General features: G+C 36.9%; 2 protein-coding genes and 2 long non-coding RNA genes across 5 annotated transcripts; 2 read left to right on the top strand and 2 right to left on the bottom strand.

The window, feature by feature from the left end:
• The first annotated feature begins 9,035 nt into the window (after window positions 1-9,035).
• Window positions 9,036-9,659, top strand: LOC141904360 (uncharacterized). The gene is made up of 3 exons (XM_074792946.1): window positions 9,036-9,174; window positions 9,266-9,326; window positions 9,473-9,659. Exons 1-3 carry the CDS (start codon window positions 9,036-9,038, stop codon window positions 9,657-9,659), a joined length of 387 nt encoding a protein of 128 aa, XP_074649047.1.
• Window positions 9,660-9,889: 230 nt separating this feature from the next.
• On the bottom strand, window positions 9,890-10,972 carry LOC141904585 (uncharacterized). The gene is made up of 3 exons (XR_012619149.1): window positions 10,739-10,972; window positions 10,413-10,615; window positions 9,890-10,323 (listed from the first exon to the last, which is right to left on the bottom strand). It is a non-coding gene; the product is annotated as an uncharacterized LOC141904585 (long non-coding RNA).
• A 6,696-nt stretch (window positions 10,973-17,668) lies between these two features.
• On the bottom strand, window positions 17,669-19,056 carry LOC141904576 (uncharacterized). 2 transcript variants are annotated; one of them, XR_012619147.1, is made up of 3 exons: window positions 19,037-19,056; window positions 18,343-18,545; window positions 17,669-18,253 (listed from the first exon to the last, which is right to left on the bottom strand). It is a non-coding gene; the product is annotated as an uncharacterized LOC141904576 (long non-coding RNA). The 2 variants fall into 2 exon arrangements; XR_012619146.1 differs by lacking the exon at window positions 19,037-19,056 and adding an exon at window positions 18,669-18,912.
• A 972-nt stretch (window positions 19,057-20,028) lies between these two features.
• LOC141904359 (uncharacterized) lies at window positions 20,029-22,972 on the top strand. The gene is made up of 8 exons (XM_074792945.1): window positions 20,029-20,094; window positions 21,511-21,625; window positions 21,697-21,877; window positions 21,960-22,070; window positions 22,166-22,255; window positions 22,350-22,416; window positions 22,531-22,593; window positions 22,859-22,972. Exons 1-8 carry the CDS (start codon window positions 20,029-20,031, stop codon window positions 22,970-22,972), a joined length of 807 nt encoding a protein of 268 aa, XP_074649046.1.
• The last annotated feature ends 1,255 nt before the right edge of the window (window positions 22,973-24,227 follow it).

Raw genomic sequence — 24,227 nt, 5'->3', positions numbered from 1 at the left:
TGTAATATTTCTATATGTTTTTCTCCAAAAAGTGGTTGTAATACATTATAATAGAATTCATACATTAGTAATTTTGATAATTCTAAAACTGAAGCGCCAACATAGATTGGTTTATTAAATTTCATAAAAGTTCTTCTCATTTTAACTGCGGCTAAATTTTCATCAAATATTCTGTTACCAATGAACTTAGGATATGATTGTAAATGCCTTATCATTTTACCATTACAAACTAACTCAATATCATTTCTATTTCTGATATTTTCACAAGTCTTACCTTATTTCATATTCAATTAATAAGTCACAAAAATGATTGATAACATTTTCATTTATATAATGATAATATTCACTTTCAATTAGTTCTTGATAATCAGATTTAATATATAACCCGAAAGCTGCAGCTGATTGATGAATCATTTTAATAGTATTTGTTTTTGGTGATTCATCTGAAAAATCATTTTCATTAGAATTTAATTTCTTTCTTTTATAATATATTTCTTTTCTATCTTGATCAGTTAATTCTTTATTTAATGATTCAAAATCTCCATATATAACAAATGGAACTTTATTTTTGTAATCATATTTTTTTAATTCTAATATTTTATCTTTTTCATTTGGTAAAACTAATTTACAATAATCATGATTTTCACATAATTGTTTATGATTTAATAATGTACTTTCATTACTGAATTTATGTAAACATTTTCTACATAGATATATTTTATTATGGTGATCACTTTCTGTTCTAAAGAATAAATCTATTTGTTTAATCCACATATAATGATTCTCATAATATAATATATCTATAACATCGTTTGAATCATAATCTTTTGATAGACATAAAGGTTCTAATGTATAATGTTTTATGTTGTTACCTTTTGTATTTGGTAATTTGATTAAATCAAATACATTTATTCTTAAATTATTATCTCTTTCTATCTTTGGGCCATTTTTAATTCTAACAGGGTACTTATCTATCTTATGATTATTTTCAAATGGTTTATAATGAGTTAATCTACAAATATTATAAGTTGCAGGATGTAAACAACTTATTATAGCCCATAGAAAACATTTATCATCTTCATTTTGTACATTTATTACAGCATTAGTTTTAAATGGTAGTTTAATATAACTCGATGCTTCAATATCTGGTTCTTTATAATATGATACATTATTTTCATCAATTGGTTTCGATTTAGTTAACTTATTATATTTTGTGTTATAAACATGTAAAGTCATAAATATTATTTCATCAAATATTAAACCAGATCCTTCAAAATATTTCTCTTCTATTTTAGTTTTTACTTCATTATAACATTTATCTAATTTATCATCTATATGTTGTTTTGAAATAATATGTTGTGAATGAGAATTTATATTATATATTGGTTTATCTTCAGATTTTATAAACTTTACTTTAGAAGATATACTTATTTTAGGATATTCAACATCAGTTATTATTTTTATTATTTCTTTCATATTTTCTAAATGTTTTTTATTTTCTTCTAATGTTTTTCCTTTATGAAATTTAAACTCGATAGCTGCTGGGTCAATATCACTTTTAAATGCTTCGGTTATCTCTATATCTTTTTTATTATCTAATGAATTAATATAATTTCTTACATCTTCCATGTATGGTCTTTTATTGTTTAATTTATTTTTTATGCTTTTAATTGTCTTCTGTTTCTTATCATTATCTTCATCAAAATAATCTTCACCTAAAATATCATTATTCTTATTTCTAATATGACTTTTAAGGTTTTAAATGTTCTTTATAATATCTTTTATCACTGAATGATTGATTACATGTATCACATTTGTATGTTTCTTTTTCATTCTTTAATTCATCTAATTTAGTTTCTAATATATCATCTTTATATTCTAGTTTCAATTTATTCTCTAAATGTGTTTTGGTTTTATTGTGCCTTGCTTTTTGGGATTTATCTATATTGATATTACATGTTGGGCAGTAGTACTTATTTGCTTCCATTTTAATACTAAATTTTTTATTAAAATTGATTTTAAAAGTTCAATGATTTATATCATGTATTATTTCAATCTCACTTTTAATGTTTAAAAATCTAACTCATACAAATATAAATATTGAAATAATGTTGTAAATATATCTATATATCTATTCTATAAGAGCTTACACTTTTATATTGAATAATCTGTCAATTTAAATGTTATTCATGTAAATTATGTTTATATATATATATATATATATATATATATATATATGAATATTTTAAGAGTAATAGGGGTAATAGGCTTTCAGGTTAAAGGTTGAAGGGGCGAGTGAGTAAAAAATGAAAATAACAATAATTTACAGTTGAATTAGGAGTGTGCGCGACTAATTCAACTGTAAATTATTGTTATTTTCATTTTTTTACGAGCTCGACCCTTCGACCTTCGATCTGAAAGCCTATTACCCCTATTACTGATAGGTGTTATGTCGACGTGTCGGCTGATAGTTTGCGGCTGCAACTGCTGCTCGAACATTCTCTGTATTTTCCTGTACCTGCGACATAATACTGTCCATTGTCCTTAATCCATTATCCGAATTTGCCTGTATGGCTTGCGTCAATTTGTTGATTGCCGTCAAAATTAACGTAGACTCCCCAGATGTAGTTGTAGCCGCTGCTACTGCTGGTCCATTTGACGGTGCTCGTTTCACATTCACCATATGGCGTCTTAAATCGTCCAAAGATGTATGATCTTTCAGCCTCGCTGGCAGCTGGAGATGTGGTTTTAGCCCTCTGATTGCCATGTCGATGACGAACTCCGAGGGTGCCCCTACAGACACCTGCTCCACCCAATGGATGTAACTATCTGTCGCCTCCGCCTCCTTTTGTTTTAGATCATGAAGCGAATCCCAATAATGCTTTTTAAACCGCAATACCAATTTATCTTTGATATTCTCGTATGTCTCTCTCACTGCCGTAGCAAGGTTATAAAACCATGTTTTCGCTGGCCCTTCGAGATAAAAAGGAATCAATTGATTCTTTTTTCTTTCGGAATATTGTTCAGCGTACAATACGTTTCGAATGTACGTAACCACATCGTAACATCTGACTGGCCGTCAAAAGCTTCTACTCTACCCATGGCATGGTGTTGTTCATCACCCAATCAGGCTGGTCTGGTGCGGGTGGTTGTACTATCAGCCCCTTGGGTCTTGTTTCTACAGGTTCCTGCGTCGGAAGTGTTGACGGAATAGGGGAACTTCGCGTTTGTCGATAATTCTGATTCATAGGATTTCTTCCGGTCATCGAGCCATAGTTCTCCACCAGTATGATGCCGTTGTTTTCTCGGTCCTTGAATTAAATAAAGAGCAACTCAGAGGTCTCGTTCATGTAGTATATTGTCAGCAGAATAGAATGACTGCAGTTCCATTCCATGGGTATCTATACCCATCTGCTGAGAACTAGCTGAGACATGAGTTTGATAGTTAATTAGCCATAGTTACTAAATAAACAATACTTGCTAGACATTTATCTCACAGTTTAGACATGTTGGCATTAATATAATGTGAGAATAACTACTCTTAAATTGTTGAGTGTCCGACACCAATTAGCAACACAGGTTTGTGGGATTATAGTAATTGCAGGTGCTAATTAATGTTTGACACAAAACTGTTACTAAGTTTATAGATACAATATATGGAATATATGTTTATGATATAACATTAACTATGACAAATTAAGACATTTCATTATTTTAAATACATAACATTATAAGCCAAAATCAGACTAAATAGATATAAAGTATGGCTGTGTAAAGTACCGCATGATACTCGCCTTCAAGAGAGGACGAGCGGACCCACTGACGGAGAAACCCGAGCGTCGTCCCGTGGCGCCAAGCGTACGGGAGGCCTACCGGTGCAGACACAGCGCTGCAGGAGTTGTCTGTTCTGATCAGTATTTAATTAGCGATTTTGACCAGGGTCTCAAATGGTTACCATGTCTGGGAAATCAGTTACAATAGAAAAAGGCCGAGTGACACTCCCTGCGCCCTCCTATAGCTCCTGAACGTAGAACATGACCCCTGTGCCTCAGCTCATCCATAGAGGATGAGATCACTTCCTCGTCAAACACTCTGCTCCACCCGTTTTCCATATTTCGAACGAATATCTGATTTCGCTCCCCTTTTCTCTGAATTCTCCGATAACGAAATATTCCTCTTTCTAAATTCGTATAACAACAATGACTGTGAAATATATCTTCCCAACTAGTCAACGAGATTTGCCTCCAAAAAATTCATCTCAACCCATCTTAATGTATATGCTTGGGTCTGCCTTTTCTTTTCTTGTACTTTCAATCTTATGTTACTTGCGATTAACGTAATAATAATAATTCACAGTGTTTTATATAACGTTAGCTCAATGTTCATATAATATCTATCACTCAATGTATTATCATAAATTTTCTTGCCTCCCTGTATTATCACCTTGTATGTCTGTCAGTAATAGGGATAATGGGGGTTCAAGCCAAAGGACGAAGGGTCAAGCTCGTAAAAAAGGAAAAATAAATTCTCGCACGCTCGAATTTATTTTTCATTTTTTACTCACTCGCCCCTTCAACCTTTAACCTGAGCCCATTATCCCTATTACTCTTAAAATATTCATTATATGAATAAAATATAAATGAATAACTTCTAAAATCAATTTTAATAAAAAATTTGATATTAAAATGGAAGCAAATAAAAAGTACTACTGTCCAACATGTAAAATCAATATAGATAAATCCCCAATAAAGGTTAAAAAATATTTTAAAGCGTAAAGTTTCAGCGAACTCTAACTCTTTTTCAATTTTTAACTTATTTTAATAAAAATTTGATATATAAATGTGCTCAAGATTAATTGAAGTTCCCGCGAAAGACATGAATAATAAATATATAAATTCAATATTGTATTATTTAACTGTTAACAATAATTTAGCTGATATTTCAGGAGTAAATATAAATAAGTATTATAAATCTGAAAATAATGAATTAATTGAAACGTCAGGTATATTTTGCGATAACATAATGCTTTATAAAATCATGTTAGAAAAAGAAATTATAAAAGAAAATATAACAACTTTTCTAAACGTTAATCAGAGAAAGATAACACATTATGAAAATAAAGAATGTTTTAATCAAGGAAATATTATATTGGATAACTTAGCTATAAAAATTACACGTGTTTTAACAATTCATGATGATAATTCAAAATCATAGATCTTGAGTAGAATTAATCAAGAATTAAAATTAACCGATTATATTGCAGTATTTAAAATTTCATTATGCAATCAAAATTTAAATGAATTAATACGGAAAATGGATAATATTGAACAATTATTAAATGAAAAAAATTACGATATATTAGATGTAGATGTTACACAAGATTTTAAAGGATCATTTAATTCAGATGAAATAAAATCAATGTTCGAAAATAGAAAATATAAAGATCTAAAAGAATTTTCCAATAGTTGTGTTTCAGCATTACATAAGGATGATAAAATAAAGATCTATAATAAAACAGCATGTCAATTCAAATCTCCTGGTGTAAATATAAATTTCGGTTCAAATTTAATGAGTTACATAAATTGCTATCAAGAAAGATTATAAGAATCATTTGAAAAATCAATTGAAACAGGATTGTTTAGAATTGAAATAACTAGTATTTCATTTAAAAGAGGATTAAAAGTGATGGAAAAAATAAAAAAAATACTTAAAATAAGTATTTAGAAAAATATTTACTATTCACCTGCGTATTTACAACTTAAATCATTATTTGATGAGGTTCAACAGACTGTATGTATTTATGATTTGATTGAAAAATGCTTTTATTTCTGTTATTATGGTGATTTATTAGCAAGAAAATTTATAGGATATAAATCTAGGGTAAGTAAAGATATCGAAAAGTCCTCCTTTTTACTCATTTTATCAATGTTTACAATTAAGAATATCCCATGTTTATACCTCACAATTAATCAAAATGAGGATAAATCAGTATTCATTATTGAAGCAAAAAAATATATTAAAACTAAAGGATCAACTGTTATATCTTCAACTAATTCAATGTTTACAGTATTGAATAAATTTATATTTAGATTTAAATTACGTGAAACAGGAATTAGTTTTACAACTTTAAAAAAGAGGTACAATATAAAATCTAAACCGTTTTATTAATTAGATGCACTTGATATTGAAGAAGATTTTGATTTAAAATTATTATCTAAAAGTGAATTTAAAAGATTAGAAGAAATGAAAGAACTTAAACAATTACAAGAAGATATCGATGAAAATAGAAATAAAATTTGTAATGAATTAAAGCAACAATTAGATATTTATAATGAATTATTTGAGACAGAATTTAAAAAACTTGAAATAATTCCTGAAGTAAAATTAAATGAATATACTCCTAAAATATCCGGGATTGAAAATACTACAATTTTTGAAATTAGAGGTTTTTCAACTCAATGTAAATGTATAACAGATCTTTATTTCAGTTATATTCTAACAGATCAAGGCTTATATGAAACTACTACTGATTTAAGAGAATTATTGATAAAAACATTACAATTAGACGTATTAGATAATATTTATTTTGAATTGTCTTCGATAGAAAACATTATCAAAAAGTTAAAAATAGGTGTTCATAGCCCTGATAAACACTTTATTTTATCAAAATTAGAAAAACCTATTTTCCATGTAAAGAAGATAACACACAATCATTTTGAAATAATTGATAAAATGGATTTTGAATTGATGAAAAAATATACTGAATATTTGAAGATAAATTCTAATGATTTCATTAATGTATGTGATAAACGTAGAGAATCTGATTATTCAAGAAAAATGAAACAATATGAAAATTGAGCAATGCAAGCGTTTAGAACTATTGAAAGATAATTCTGAATTATACTATTGATTTCATTAATCCTAGATATTTTAGAAATCAATTACGCCATCTAATTTTAATTCATAATGATGAAAATATTTACATATCAAATGAATTTTTCGATAAAGAAATGATTAAAAATAATATAACAGAATATCAGGTGAAAAAATTGATTACGCACAAGCAAAAATATAATTCTCAGCGGCATAAAGAATTAGTAGTCAGTCTAATTGTTATTTGATTTGATATTTGATGTAATAAAAGATATAAAGATTTAAAGAGTTTAAAAACTCATAAATATATTCATGAATTAGATGATAAACTGTATGAATCAAAATAAGAAATCGACTGTTAAATTGGTTGAAATATAAAATATTGACTGAAATTTTAGTTAATTGAAAAAGGGGGGTTGAGGTATCAATGTACTAAATACGTATTAAATACGTATCAATGTAATAAATACGTATTAAATACGTATTAATGGTATTGAATACGTATTAATGTATTAAATACATATTATGCGCAAAGAAATTCATTGAATTATTGACCAATGCCCCAAATAATGAACAATACATTGAATCTTCATTAAGTGGTTGAGAAATTACATAATTCAAATTAAGATATATAATATTTCAAATAATACCCCCTTATGTCTTTATTGTCTTCAGTAGTTTTAGTACTTTTAGTACATAAAGAATAAATATTCATTTTATTAGTACTTAGATTTTTCAACTACTAATAATATAAAGATTTATTCTTTATGTACTAAAAGTACTAAAGACATCAAGATGCAGGGGGTCTTATTTGAAATAAACCCTATATCTTCACAGATTTATCATATTATACATTTTTAACTAATATAACTTATATTTTAACACTGGGAAAGGTACAAATTATATTCAAATATATATCTCATTTTTATAGTAATTCTATGAATCTATCAGGCGAATATTTTTATTCTTTACACAGCACTAGATTATGATATAATTCTTTAAATTGATACTAGTTATTGTTTCTATTTGCTAATTGGATTAAATAATATTTTGAATAGATTCAATAAAAAAACAATACAATTGAATAAGCTAGTGTTGTTAAAGTAACCTTTTATAATTCTAGTATTATTCTAGTCAAATGTAAAGTAATTTAATATTAATATTAATAAGAAATATTAGAAAAACATTAGAAAAACAATAAGTTACTTTAACAACACTAGCTTATTCAATTGTATTTTTTCTTATTGAATATATTCAGTATATTATTTAATGCAATTAGCAAATAGAAACAATAACTAGTATCAGGGCAGGTTGATATCAGAGTTATCAGGGGTCAAAGGTAACAGGTAAAAATCCCCCCGGTAAAATTCCATCCGGTAAATATCCCCCCTCCCCCGTAAAAATCCACCCAAATTGATTTCACAGCAATCATCAACAAAATACTTCAATATTCTTATGTTGAAAAACTTATAGTAGTTTTCACAAATTTCAGATTTTCCGTGTTGTTTTTCACAATATTTACCTTGGATAATCAATGACTTTGACCAGGGAAGTGTGATGAGATGGAATACGGACGCTATTGTGCAGCTCTTGTCGAAAGTGCGTTGTAATTGCCCTAAAGCCGATAACGGTTCGTCGGCGAGCGCTTTGTTACGTAACGCGCCGATAAGCGATAACCAGCGAGATCGGGAATCTCCGTAATAATTCAGTTGTTTCCGAATATCGGTTTTCATCCCATAATAAACTTATATAAAAATTCCTCTGTAAACTGGTTAAACTCAACACCTAATTTCCCCTCATCAATTTTAGTCGATCAACTTGTATTCACAATTATCTTAAATTTAAGTGCCCCCTAGTTTGTCTCTTAACTGCTTCTCTTTAATCTGTTTTAGCGTGTAACTGTTTCTACGTTAATTTTCCTTTAGTTAGTATCATCTCTGATTACTTGAATCAGTCTCTTTGTCTCTGGATTGTATATATCTCTCATAATTTCTGTAGTATTCATTATTTCTCAAGATGACTATTAGGACATAGACGAAACGTTGAATAAACTACTAACATTTTTGGACTTTTTCGTTATCATTGTGGGATTCTCTCTACATCGCTTCAGACGGATATAGTGTTTTATCAATCGTGATATCGGTTCTTTCCGCTGTATTAAAATGGCAACGGTTGTCAACGAAATTATAAATGATGACGATTTTGACGATCTATTCTTTGATAGTGACGAATTGGTTCAGGTCGATACGGAAATATTACGGGAATCCTCTGGATCAGGATCAACTAATTCGGCCGATTCTAGTGAGTGTTATTCCTTTTGAATCAATGAAATATTGGAATAGTTTCCACCTAATTGCAGGCACTTTATTCTTTCCTTTTCTTTTTCATATAGGTACTTCTCAGGCTCAGCTGACCAGAGACTGCGATCTGAACACGAGAAAACACACATACAGGTATTTTTTACATTTATTTTTATAATCAATACAATCCTTTTAGGTTATAAAATAATAAACGAATACAGAAAATAATATATAAACATAATATAAAAAATCCAGATAAGTACATGTTAAAATAATAATCATTATTATCATTTTCGCAGGAACACTATATATTTGGAAAAGGCTATGACTGAAGTGATTAACCATCGAGTATTTAAATTCAGTTCAAATGGAATGGCAGCAGTACATTATGGAAAATCGATCGATAAAATTTTGACTACAAATACGTCGCCGTCCAGACTTGGAATTAACCAGTGGTTTACAAAAATTCTCAACAAAAATTTTTAACGTTTTTGTTATTTTTGTAATTTGACACGACACATATTACAGATATGTGGCGAGATTGACCATGGAACCAACCTTCAGACCAGATGACCAGTCCGCGATAGCATTATATCCGTCTTTTGAGGAAAACTCGCCAATTCAGAGCCGCACTATTCAAAATCATTGAAATCCGGAAGTGCCGTATCACCTCATCGTAGACGGCCGTTTTACGGAATAGTTCCTTTTACCTGGGATATTGCCAAGTCTTTTCCGTGAAGGGTTTCCGCTCTTTTAATAGCAAATATCCAAACGAGAATTGATTTCAAGATAATTCATCGAAAATTCCAGTCATGTACGCCTACCCAAAGCCGCGTGCGCCGGCATTTTTTATCGCGCAGTAATTTGGCTATTAGCCAATCAGCGTAGAAGGCGGCCTATTTAAGAGCGGTCAGAACCGCATTTCTGACATTCCGTGTTTGAGACACGTTGAGAGAGCTTGTAATCGCTCGCTGAATGATCGATCTCTTAAAAATCACCAGACGCACAGTCTAATTGCCTTATTCAGGTCTGTATTGATCCCGGAATGATGCGATAAGTCATTTCAAACCACGTCCCTCGGACAGGGCTCCGGCCCCGCTCGAATACTTCGTCTGAACCCGAAATCAAAGGAGAATCCGACCAAGGATCACTGCAATGGAAGAACATCATAGCCTTTTATCCCGTATGAATTACGTTTATTCGACTTCGAGTGGACTCGCCTCGATTATTAGTCTCTACCTTTTCTCGCTCGAAGACTTTCATTGCCTGAGCTTCGAGCGAATTCTCTCGAATCATGACCCGGGTAATCTGCGTTGTCTTGACAACGCGGGTTTCTCTCGAAGTCGGATAATCGCCCTTGCCGCCTCTCGACCCGAGATCGCTCGGAGGTCCGAGGCCTAGTCAAATCCTAATAGCCTGTTCATTTCGCCACGATTCTCGACCTGAATAAATCAATAAATATTCATACATGTCATTTTTAACTATGAATTGTTACTTCTTTTGATTATGCGTTCGATTTTTCGGAGTATATATATTCGAGCATGATATTCTAGTAATGCGATTGCCTTATTTGCCTATGACTGTCGCGAGATTCAGTGGGATTCGGTAGAGCTTATGGAAACCGGAATAAAATTCAGACTGCACTTGAATTTTATAGTCGAAGAAACCGATCGCCTATTTTTAGTTTCTCTCGAATTTACGGTCGGAGTCGATTCGATTACGAATGGCCGACGTAACGAAAGTGGTGACTTCCGGCTGTGGTTCTTGAGAAATTCGACCGACTGTACTGGTCAGAGTTATGTTTAGGCGGGGAAACCGAATCGAATCTCACGAGTTAGCAAATCGCATAGTATTTTTCGACGATTGTCCTAGGGCGGTCATTGACCCCTTATTCTGTCCTCTCCAGGGGCAGAATCGATCTAGGCGTACCCACCTGTAGCGGACCTATTCTGGACTTGCCTGCTCTCGCTACCAAGATTTAATGCCGTATATACTGTCGACCCCGTGCCGCTACAAATTGGTGGCAGCGGTTGGATCGTCGTTTTTTTTGCTCGAATACTCCATGTCTGAACGCATAATTGAAGTAACAAGTCGAATTTTATTCAACAAGAATATTACATGCATTTCTATGTCCACGATTCAGGAACTGAAAGCTAAAAATGAAAACTCGAAGCAATCCGCTCGAATTTGACCTGTCCACGAAAAACCCCGACGGTCGAAATGCCTCTGATAAAATCTCTAGTGACCACCCATCGAGCGAACGCTCACTTGCCTGCGGCGACTCTATTGTTTTGCCTTTATCCGAGGAAAATAGACTTAGGGGGGCTGAACCCGATGCCTCAAGAGACCTAATAGAGAGAACTCCACTCTTTGAACGAAGCTATATCTCGTTCAAACCCACGATCCACGATGAGAAAGACACGAAACGTCCCGCAAGATTCAAGTGTACCCGATGATGTTCACGAAGACCAAGGCGCATTTTTGAATACTCCTCGAATCTTTCGCCAAGAATTCGAGATGTATAGACCCAATCCTATAACTCCGAGAGGGTTCGGGAGAGTCGAACCAGAATATTATTCTGGGAACGAGTCATGGCTCGATTATATTACCGCCTCAATTCCATAGCTCGCATAAATGGATGGACGGGTTATATGAAAGCCGAGTTTTTATTCACTCACTTGCGTGGGTCAGCTCGCCAACTAGCCTGTACTCTCCGACCTGACGAGAGAGTCGATTTCGATACACTTTGCCATGCGTTAGAAAGTCAGTTCGGTCCTGGACAACAGGCCGAGCTGTATTTAGCCGAATTACGAAATCGAAGACGTAAACGAGGGGAGTCGCTCAGAGAATTGTCGCAAGACCTCTCTGCCAAAGCTTTGCTCGCATACCCTGATATGCCTCCCGAACAGCTAGATCGTTTAATAAAGACACATTTCCTCGATGCGCTAGACGATCGAGAACTTCGAATGGCTTTATATCAAAGTAGATGTACAACCCTGAATGAATTAGTCTCTATGGCGGTAGAATTGGAAGGCTATCGTCGTCTCGAAGACGAACGCGATGGCTTAACTAAGAAGTTCGTACGAGAAGTCAAAGATGGCGCTCGAGTCGGCAGTGAAGTCGAACAGTTCAGGGCCGAGATCAAGTCCGAATTTTCGAAGATGTTCTCGTTATTCGAAAACATTTTACAAGCGCAGCAACGTCCTAACGAACGAAGTCGTTTTGACGCAAGGCCAAAGAGAGATTATTCACGTGTACAATGTTTCCACTGTAAAGAGTTCGGGCACTTAAGTCGAATTGCCCACGACTTCGAGGTTCGAACGGTTCGGCGGGAAACTCCCAGCAGTCGATGCAGTGAGAGGTCGATCGACTGCTCAGAAAACCCTAAATCTCTCGCATGCTGTCGAATTAGAAGTTAATAAGGTAATTATATCCGGAAGTTCGGACTCATTACAATATACCGCTGAGATCAGCGATGTTCCTATAAATTTTCTTATTGATACTGGAAGCTGCACTTCCATACTGAATTCTCGTAGTTATTATGAGATCCCGTCTAAAGAAAGACCGGGATTATTGCCTTGCCAGTCGAAGCTAATTTCGGCTAATAATAGTCATCTAAATGTGCTCGGTAAGATCACGACGAAGATTGAAATATTCGACCAGAGAGTAGTTTGGGATCTGATCGTAGCTGATATCACCGAAGACGGTATTCTCGGCATGGATTTTTTGTCGCATTTCGATTGTCAGATCTATCCGAAATGTCGTACTGTCGTTAGTAAAAGCCGTCAGTACATTGACACACGTGCCATTAAGACACCGGATAAAGACATCCAAGTCGCGGCGTTAAAAAACGTGTCTATCCCGCCTGGGGGCGAAGTAATTTTACCCGGTATTGCTGAAAAGTCACCTTCATTAGGGAAGTGGGCTATCGTGGAACCGGCAGTCTCGAAGACTATATCAAAACATATTTTGGCCGCTAAGGGGATCGTAGACACGGAGAATGAGGTTATCCCTATTCGAGTAATCAATCTATCCGATCAACCAAGAACTGTTTTTCGAGGTTGCACACTCGGGAAGATATCTCCGATTTCCAAAATTGCCTGTCCAGATAACGGACTCCGAGTGAATAACGTCACGAATAGTCGGTCGCCGGACCACTCTAGTAAACCCAAAATCCCAGACCATGTCAAAGACCTGATCGAAAGAAGTACTAAGGGATTCGAACCCGACGAACAAAGAAAAATCGAGGCCGTGATTTGTGAATTCGCGGACGTATTCGCGAAGTCGGATTACGACCTCGGTACCGCCGCTGGGGTAGAGCATGTAGTCAATACTGGAGAGTCACCCCCGGTCAGTGATCGACCCCGAAGAATGGCGTACGACAAGCAAATCGAGGCAAATAAACAAGTTAAAGAGATGCTCGAAAAAGGTATTATAGAACCTTCTAGTTCGAGTTGGGTATCACAAGTCGTACTTGTTACCAAGAAAGACGGCAGTCAGAGGTTCTGCGTCGATCTACGAAAAGTCAATAGCCTCTGTCCTATCGACGCCTTTCCCCTTCCTCGCATCGATGATTCTCTGCGCTCGCTCACTGGTACCCGCTATTTCTGCACCGCAGACATGGCTAGCGGTTATTGGCAGATAAAGTTGGACGAGAAATCGAGAGAACGTACGGCTTTCGCCATACCGAATAACGGGTTATACCAGTTCGTCAAAATGCCTTTCGGACTCAAGAACGCCGGAGCCACGTTCCAGCGTCTCATGGAACGAGTATTGAACGGCCTTCAATTCGAAGCCTGTCTAATCTACCTTGACGACGTTATTGTGTTCGGATCCGATTTAGATGATACAATCAAAAATCAAAAACGGTCCTACAGAGATTTCGAGAATCCGGTCTCAAACTGAAACCTAGGAAATGCCACTTCTTTCAGACCTCGGTTGCATTCTTAGGACACCTGGTGTCCGGAGAGGGTATTAAATGCGATCCGAGTAAGATCGAAGCAGTCATTAGTTGGAAGGTTCCCGGCTGTGTCAAAGAAGCTAGGTCATTCCTAGGATTTTCATCCTATTATCGATCGTTCGTCAAAGGTTACGCTGAAATTGCCCGACCAATTCAGAAACTCACCGAAAAAGGCAAGAAGTTTTTGTGGAACAACGACTGTCAGATCGCCTTCGAAGCTCTGAAGCGACTGCTCGTGTCTGCTCCGATTCTCGCGTATCCTGACCCAAAACTCTCATTCATTCTCGATACCGATGCGAGTAACGAATCCATCGGTGCAGTATTATCGCAAGTACACGGCGATAACAAAGAGCACGTAATCATGTATGCTAGTAAAGCTCTCTCAAAAGCTCAAAGAAACTATTGCGTCACGAAACGCGAGTTACTTGCCGTGGTACACTTCATCAAGGCTTTTAAACACTATCTCGGAGGACGAGAATTCCTCCTCCGAACTGATCATGGATCACTCCGGTGGCTTATGTCTTTCAAAGAGCCGGAGGGTCAACTAGCCCGTTGGTTAACTACACTCGGAGGTTTCGCATTTCGTATTGAAAATCGACCAGGGCGCTTACACTCGAACGCAGATGGAATGTCGAGGCGGTCATGTTCGCAGTGTCAAAAGGCTGAGCGACGATATAATGCGACCGGTGCGGTTGAAATCGCACGCGCATGTCACATAAAGTTCTCGCCGTGCGAAGACTGGAACGACGCTTTTATTGCTCAAGCCCAAAAACGTGACACCGACCTCGAGTGGATCATACGCCATTTCAATCCGAGTAACGATAAGCCGAATTGGGAGAATGTATCAGGGCAGAATTCAGCCACAAAGTTCCTTTGGGCTAGATGGGATAAACTCCATCTTATCAACGGTGTTCTATATATTAGAAAAGAGCGTTCGGGTTTGCCTACGTCGACGCTCTTGTTATTACCAAAACCGTACCACCGAGATGTATTCGACCAACTTCACGCGACAAAAACAGCTGGTCATTTCGGTATCAAGAAAACATTGTATAAGATTCACGATAGATTCTACTGGACTAACATAGCCAGAGATGTTCGTGATTGGTGCGTCACTTGCCGCGAATGTCAAACGCGAAAGAGTCCAGCTCGAAAAACTAGGGCTGAACTACGACCCTCAAGTTCAGGTGTACCTCTCGAAAGAGTCGCCATGGACATATAAGCCCATTACCTGAGACCGATAATGGTAATTCATATATTTTAGTTATCGGTGATTATTTCACTAAATACGTCGAATTCGTTCCGATACCGAACCAAGAGGCGCTCACTGTCGCCGATGCGTTCGTAAAGCATTTCGTCTGTAAGTTAGGGTGTCCCCTCGAATTGCACACCGATCAAGGGGCAAACTTCGAGTCTAAGCTCATGGCTGAGGTATGTAAGATTCTCGAAATTAAGAAGACGAGAACTTGCCCTTATAGACCTCAATCCGACGGCATGATCGAACGAATGAACAAGACACTACTTAATAGCTTGTCAATGTTCGTGAATCAAAATCACTCTGACTGGGACGAACAATTGCCGTTCATCGCTATGGCCTATCGATCGGCCGTTCATGATTCGACTAAATTCACCCCGAACTATCTGATGTTCGGGCATGAGATTCGCCTACCCATCGACTTAATGTATGAAGGCCCGCCTCACGAAAGCTCTCGTAGCTTAAATATGTTCACCGTAGAACTAAGAGAGCGTATTCGTGCAGCGCACGATTTGGCAAGACACAATTCTACTGTTCGGACTCGGAGAATGAAGCGTAACTACGAGACTAAAGCCTCCGGAGTCGCATTTTCTGTCGGAGCATTAGTCTGGCTTCATAACCCCGCTTGCCCTCGGGGAATGTCACCAAAGTTATACCATCCGTGGGAAGGTCCCTGGACAGTCAAACGTAAAGTGAATGACGTAGTGTATGAGATACACAAAAATGAGAAAATTAAACGAGTGCATTTCGACCGACTTAAATTATACGAGCGAGAAAATGAAACAAGACCGCAATTCGCTGAATTGGCCTTCCGGAAACCCAGTCCAGATCCACCCACTTACACCAGGTCGGGGAGAAGAGTTATACCACCACGGCTACTCGCTCTGTAACTTTGAAAATGATTATACATTTCAGATTGCACGGGACAACGCCATTTTTATGTGTCCACTGTAAGAAAGATTTCGCGTCGATGAGGAACCTCGAGGCGCATGATTTAAAATGTCAGAGTAAGCCGCATCAGGGATATGAATATCGATGCAAACTCTGCAGTTACAAGAACGGACGTCGAGACCTGATTCGACAACATGCTAGAAAAACACACAGAAGACATTCGGAAGATACCAGATCCATCATCGAAAAAGTGAAACTCGTCGCGATAGACGACGATGATGAATTTGAATTTGACCCTCCGGAGATCCAGTGCTTAAGTCGCCCGGAGACCCCGATCCTTCATCCAACTGAAAGGAAATCGGGAAAAGAGAACAAGGTTCCAACCGGCATAAGGCAGAAGACACCGACGGTAATTAAGGAAGAAAACCCACTCGCAACTCCCACAATTACCAAGGAAATACCGACGCCAAAGAGTCCACATTATAAAACAACTTCATTTCCAACGAACGACGATCTCCATAGAATTTTAGAGGAAATTAGGAAAGAAATGCCTCCAAGCCCGCTGCAGTTACTGTCTAAAACGACAGTGACGCGTCCGGATGGTTCCGCGCGGATAATTTCCGTTAAAAGAAAAACGTCTGCTGCGTCAAAAATAGAAGACAAGCAAACAACCGAACCGCTGCTCGAAGCCGATATTAAGTCATCATGTGTGCCCGAGTTGAAATCATTCGCCGCGGAGAAACCGATCATTCCGTGTGTAAAGCTACCCGAGATCAACGGATCATCGTCGAGTGCAACAGAAACCGAATTATCAATCGAATCATGTGCCTTCACCAACGATGAAATACCGACAATGCCGCTTAGAAAAATCAGTTCTACTCTGATTAAACAAAACAGCGATATGAGAGACGGTTCGACGCAAACCAAAGAAGATCGAAAGATAACAGAAGAACGACCATGGAAAGAATTGCATCGACACGGCGATATGATCTTGTTCGGCTACGCAGGCTCAGAGTACCAGTGTGTCTACTGTGAATTTTATCAACTTAAACTCTGCGCTCTACTTAAAAATCAGTAATTCGTCCGCCGCCTCGCGAACACCATTAAATTTAAATGATAGTGCAATCTGTACAAAGAAGTAATTAAGATGTTTTAGATGTTTTATTATTATACAGAATATAGTTTATTGAATGTTGCTATTATTATATACATTGTATGTAGTAATATCTTTTAGTCGAAGACACCGTCACCAGTTTCTCGCTTTCACAGAAATATTCGATTTACCGTGTCTATTCTTCCGGTACGACTGCGTTATGCTTCCTTGTATGAGGACATACAAGAGTCTGGGGTGGGTGTATTGTGGCGAGATTGACTATGGAACCAACTTTCAGACCTGATGACCAGTCCGCGATAGCATTATATCCGTCTTTTGAGGAAAACTCGCCAATTCAGAGCCGCACTATTCAAAATCATTGAAATCCGGAAGTGCCGTATCACCTCATCGTAGACGGCCGTTTTACGGAATAGTTCCTTTTACCTGGGATATTGCCAAGTCTTTTCCGTGAAGGGTTTCCGCTCTTTTAATAGCAAATATCCAAACGAGGATTGATTTCAAGATAGTTCATCGAAAATTCCAGTCATGTACGCCTACCAAAAGCCGCGTGCGCCGGCATTTTTTATCGCGCAGTAATTTGGCTATTCGCCAATCAGCGTAGAAGGCGGCCTATTTAAGAGCGGTCAGAACCGCATTTCTGACATTCCGTGTTTGAGACACGTTGAGAGAGCTTGTAATCGCTCGCTGAATAATCGATCTCTTAAAAATCGCCAGACGCACAGTCTAATTGCCTTATTCAGGTCTGTATTGACCCCGGAATGATGCGATAAGTCATTTCAAACCACGTCCCTCGGACAGGGCTCCGGCCCCGCTCGAATACTTCGTCTGAACCCGAAATCAAAGGAGAATCCGACCAAGGATCACTGCAATGGAAGAACATCATAGCCTTTTATCCCGTATGAATTACGTTTATTCGACTTCGAGTGGACTCGCCTCGATTATTAGTCTCTACCTTTTCTCGCTCGAAGACTTTCATTGCCTGAGCTTCGAGCGAATTCTCTCGAATCATGACCCGGGTAATCTGCGTTGTCTTGACAACGCGGGTTTCTCTCGAAGTCGGATAATCGCCCTTGCCGCCTCTCGACCCGAGATCGCTCGGAGGTCCGAGGCCTAGTCAAATCCTAATAGCCTGTTCATTTCGCCACGATTCTCGACCTGAATAAATCAATAAATATACATACATGTCATTTTTAACTATGAATTGTTACTTCTTTTGATTATGCGTTCGATTTTTCGGAGTATATATATTCGAGCATGATATTCTAGTAATGCGATTGCCTTATTTGCCTATGACTGTCGCGAGATTCAGTGGGATTCGGTAGAGCTTATGGAAACCGGAATAAAATTCAGACTGCACTTGAATTTTATAGTCGAAGAAACCGATCGCCTATTTTTAGTTTCTCTCGAATTTACGGTCGGAGTCGATTCGATTACGAATGGCCGACGTAACGAAAGTGGTGACTTCCGGCTGTGGTTCTTGAGAAATTCGACCGACTGTACTGGTCAGAGTTATGTTTAGGCGGGGAAACCGAATCGAATCTCACGAGTTAGCAAATCGCATAGTATTTTTCGACGATTGTCCTAGGGCGGTCATTGACCCCTTATTCTGTCCTCTCCAGGGGCAGAATCGACCTAGGCGTACCCACCTGTAGCGGACCTATTCTGGACTTACCTGCTCTCGCTACCAAGATTTAATGCCGTATATACTGTCGACCCCGTGCCGCTACAGATATATATCGGGTACTGTTCAGTATCATCATCAAAATCAATGTTGAACAACTCCTTCACATGGCTTTTGAAATTATTTTTATCGATAGAACGACGATCCGGAGGTTTCGCATTTTTTCCACACAATCGACAAAGATCCATGACTAAAAACAAGAAAAGGTTAATTAAATGAGATTGCTGATGCTATTTAGGCAACTTGGTTTATATGGGGGACAATAATTTGTAGGCCTAATGTAAGCGTTATTAAGTAACATTATTATGTAGTAAATACACATTTTAAAGATCATACTTCGTGTATATGTTTGTGTCGTAACGTAGCAACATGACGTCAGAAACGAAAGCTGCGCGAGTCTGGGCCGAAATATTTCTTCAAGGCCCAAAAAACGCTAAACCCGGAATCGGAACGAACTGGCAAAAACATATGTTAAACACATAAAAACAGACTTTAATCACAATATAAATACTTAATGTTCCGATACAGGGTTTCGGAGATATAGAAGAATAAAAATACATACCTTTTTGGACAATTTTTACGAGAAATTGTTGAATTTCAACCGATTTTCTAAAGAAAAATATGTGTATACACAGCCACTTCCACGTTGTTCAATGAACTGCAGTGCGCATGCGTAGTATCGATCGCAGAACATTTATCGGGCTAAAACTATTGCGGGTTGTTCTGCGACCGAATCAAAGTTGATGTTGACTGGTGTTCAGCTGGTAACACACACTCGATAAGCGTAGCTTACTGCAAAAGGTTGAAAGCCTGTTTTGGTCGATGGCTAGTGACGTCATCAAGATCGCCTTTTTGTAACTCCCAAAGCTAAACAACTCACTATTAACGGTTAACCGCTGAATTTGAATTTGCTGTCAAGTGTAGTCTTGCTGGCTGTTGATTAAAAGATTGTGAATCATGTTTTCCGAACGTGTTAAGCTTGTCTCCGGACCAGTTGGTGGGAATATTGGTTTGAAAAAAGAGGTAGATTGCAAGTTTATAAAAAACTCACTGGGTAACACTGGTGAACCGCCATCGACATCGTGCACGGTGGTGCAGGCGTCGCGACCGCGCGGCGGCAGGGCTTTTTAATTTTGGCTTTTGCCAGTTTTGGAGTCTTGTTATTGCCACCACGGCCACGTTACCACCACACTCACATTGTCGCTAGGCCTACTGTACTGCCACTACTTTACTTGCTACTTACTCGGCTAATTTGTCTTCATCCACGCTTACTCCCCCCTCCCAATGTTAACAAGTAATTTCTGCCAACCGAACCACCAGTCGCAGTAGCCGTAGGCAGTATACTATAGTGCAGTAGTGGGTACCCAGTGGCATGCCATTGCCATGTCACTGGGTATAGGCCTATGTTGCCCGTACACAGTCACCACCTACTAGGCCTTAAATATTCCAACAACCATTCCAAATCCAGCAACAAAAAATAAACAATAAATTTTAAGGCCTCGAAACAGAATGGTAGTTCCCTGTATTCAGAGTCAATGAAAATGTATTTCTTGTTGCAGATAGATAGCCTAACCAATTTCAAGTACTTTTCATTCCTTTATTTATATAGCCTAACTGTTCAATCCTGGCCCTGGCCACTGAGGGTGTATGCATTAGGTCTGGTCCCAGTTTCACTGAGCTAGTTAGCCAACAATTAAGCTGAGAAATTTTGTTAAGTGGCAATTCAGGGGCAGATCAGGAGAGTATACAGGGGTGTACACCCCTTAAAATTTTTAAGTTGCACTGAAATTTAAAGGGAAAATGAAAAATATCAACAAGTATTTTTAAAAAGCTTATATTCCAAAACATGTTCTCTGTAGGCCTACTTCCAAAATATAGGTATTATGTTTTCTGATGATCTGGTGCCCTTTTGATTTTTAATTATATATGATACTGATACGTATGCCCTATTTTGGGCTGCACCCCTCCCTGAATCAGTCTGCCTGCAATTAAGAGGATGTTTATAGATAATTTGATTAAGAGGAATCTTTTTAATTTAGTGCCTGATGTTAGGCCTTCCACAGCTGGTAGAGGTGGTTTAGGTGAACAAGTTAGTCTTCACACTGCAGGACTTTTAGGTGAAGGTGAAACTGGCCTTTGTTTATGCATAGGCTACTGTGTGTGCACGCTTATCTTTATGCTTATTCAATTAGAATACCCATGTAGCTACCAAATAAGCACCGCTTCAGAGGATTTTAGAAATTTTCACTTCAATAACACTGTGTTCTATTTTTGGGCACTAGCTACTATTATGCACAATTTTTTCAATCAATTCTATCACATTGATATACATATATGTGTCACTTCTTTTGCGTATAGTAGGGTCTTACAGTAACCAGTGTGCTCTCTCACACCTCCCTGTGATATTGGCCTGAGACTGACAAATAATCTTTTTTGTAGCGTATTGGTCTCGTAGCAGACAGCATTTTAAAGTATGCTGGGATAGATGGTGTAGGCTTATTTGAATGGACAAGGATTGTGTGCCCCGGAGGAACCATTGTAACATTGATGGAAGGTAATTTCTCGGTTCAGTACTGATTTATATTGTTCATTTTCATTGGGTTACTGATTAGTTGTATATTACAGAATTGAAAAAGGTGAAGATGCTGAATGTGGAACAACTAATCGTCCATGTTGGAACAAATAATATGACGCGTGATGTCCCGCTTGAGATTGTTCTGCGAAGACACGTTGAATTAATTCGATTGTTGCTCTATAAATGTACTGGGACCATCATTGTACCAGCTCTTTTTCCTCGATGTGATGAGTAAGTATCAAGAATAGATTTTTCTTGAAGTACTATATTTATGATCGATGTAATGATTTTTAAATTTCTTTCTTTTTTAAAGTTTCGATGCTGACACAAAGATATTTCATTACAATGAAATGCTGCACCGCGAATGCTTTACACTTGGTGTAAAGTTCGTTGATTTTCACTTCTCAAGAGATCTCCTTTCACCGTAAGTAATCGTTTAATTTTAATAAGCCCAGTAGCTTATTTGCATTTTTTCGCGATTTAAACTGACTTGTTTTTTTTTTAAATTTTGTGATCTAGGACTGACTTGTTACACCCCAGCCGTAAGGGAAATCAGTTCATAAATAACAGGATAATGGAACTACTGCTATTGAAAAATGAAGATGAAATGTACGTAGAATTGCATTATTTTATCCAATTACCAGGTAAACAAACTACATAAATTTAATGATTGTACTGGAAATAATGAATGATTCTTAATCAGGTGCCCTCAATACTTTCCATATGAGATTGAAAAGATGCAAAGAAGTAGAGCAGTCCATCGACGAAAGGTAATCATTTAGCATTGATATCCTAATGAATGATTTGCAATTGGTTTTTATAACTTGAATACGAAACCACTTTATTCAAAATCCTTGCATTGAATTAATGAATCATATTGATAGCTGATAGCGAAAAACAAATTGAAGAATGATCAAGCAAGAGCATGGGATGATTCAACAATAGTGGTAAAGTTGTTTTCCTAAGTGTGATTTGTAAGTGATTTATCTTTATAAAGTTAGATACATTTTAACAGTTTTTTGTATCCTTCAATCCAGTATAGCAGTTGCGCATCATACAAGGAAACAATTCTGTTGTGAAGATCAAAGCGCCTTTTTCACATTCGACCAGGTACATATCATCTCAAGAACTTATGATTTAATATTAGTTTGGTCACTTTTATTTCACAATTACCTAAAGGCTGTGCATGCACAAATCTGTCTTTTTTTCCAGTACATGACTAAAATTGATGTGGCTGGTGTTGCTATTTGTTTAAAGCCTAAATTATTAACTCCTTTTTATCAGACTAAGAACGTGAGTAATATGTTTCTCGAAATGAAATTATAGAAATTCATTGGTATTGGTATGACTAATGCTGTAAAGCTTTGTTTTCATATTCAGGGATGCTACAATAGAAGTTGTCACAATACTAAAAGATTTAACAGAAAAAGGAAGTCAGTGGAACATGTAAGTTTGATGCCCTTTCTGCGAGACGCGGGTTTATTTTTGTTATTTTTGCTTAGATGTTGAAGCAAAAACAGATTAATGTGCTCTTCCACATTAGGTTATTCATCCACAGACGGATCCTGCTGACTCGACATGTTTTTGCGGAGTTGAATTCACCAATTGGAAAGATCTTCTAGACCACGTTAGTTTAAACCATACTGAAATGTAAGTACAACATAATTCAATTATTTTATTACCTACAAATCCAAATGACTTAATGCAAATGACTCAGAGATACCCATGTTTTATGTTAGGCCTATATGGGTAATTTCATACTCTATCTATTGATATGTCTAAAAAAGAGTGAGTTGATAATGCGTATTTCAGGCGGACAATGGAGGAAGAAGGAAAGGACGCGGCTTGTGACAATTTCTCGGAAGGAACGATAGAGGAAGCAGAAAAGATGCAGGAAGATAGTTCGAAAGAAAGGATAGAAAGATTAAAGATGCAGGAAGATAGCTGGATGGAAAACAAAAAACGGCTAAGTAACACAGGTGGTGGAGGTATCGAACCAATCATAATTGATGATAGTGATGAGAATGATTCTGATGATGAACATGTATGTAGAAGAAATTTTAGTTACAATCCAACAGAAATGTGCCTCAATGACTATCAGTTTTTGAAAATTCCTCCTGTTATGCCATCAAAGGTCACGTCATTCAGAATTTGTGACATGTCTAATTCATGTCATTTGGCTGATGATGCCCCCACTATGCCCCACAAAAATCAGTTGGAGGACATAAAAGCACAGATGCAGTCAAGGATTGTCCGTGACCCTTCCATTAATATCCATGTGATACTCGATACCGGCTGCTATTCTATTGATCAGATTAATAGGTTTCTTTTCTTACATTATGCTAAAACCAAACAACAAATTCTTTTTTGCCATGAATCTTTGGGTAAATAGTAAGCCTTTAAGCCCCACTGATTCAGTCGATTGGGAACAGATTCAAGCATTTTCAAATATGCTCTTTTCCTTAAAACCCTCTCAACAATTTCCTGTTGGTAATAATAATAGCGTATCTGTATCAGAACTTCAGACGATGACTAATCAAAAATGGTTTGAAGGATCTGTGTTAAATGCTTTTGCATCTAT

This window comes from Tubulanus polymorphus, chromosome 4 (genome assembly GCF_964204645.1).
Source record: "Tubulanus polymorphus chromosome 4, tnTubPoly1.2, whole genome shotgun sequence".
NCBI lineage: Eukaryota > Metazoa > Nemertea > Palaeonemertea > Tubulaniformes > Tubulanidae > Tubulanus > Tubulanus polymorphus.
Note: the sequence above shows the minus strand (reverse complement) of the source record. Positions and strands in the feature narration are given on the sequence as shown.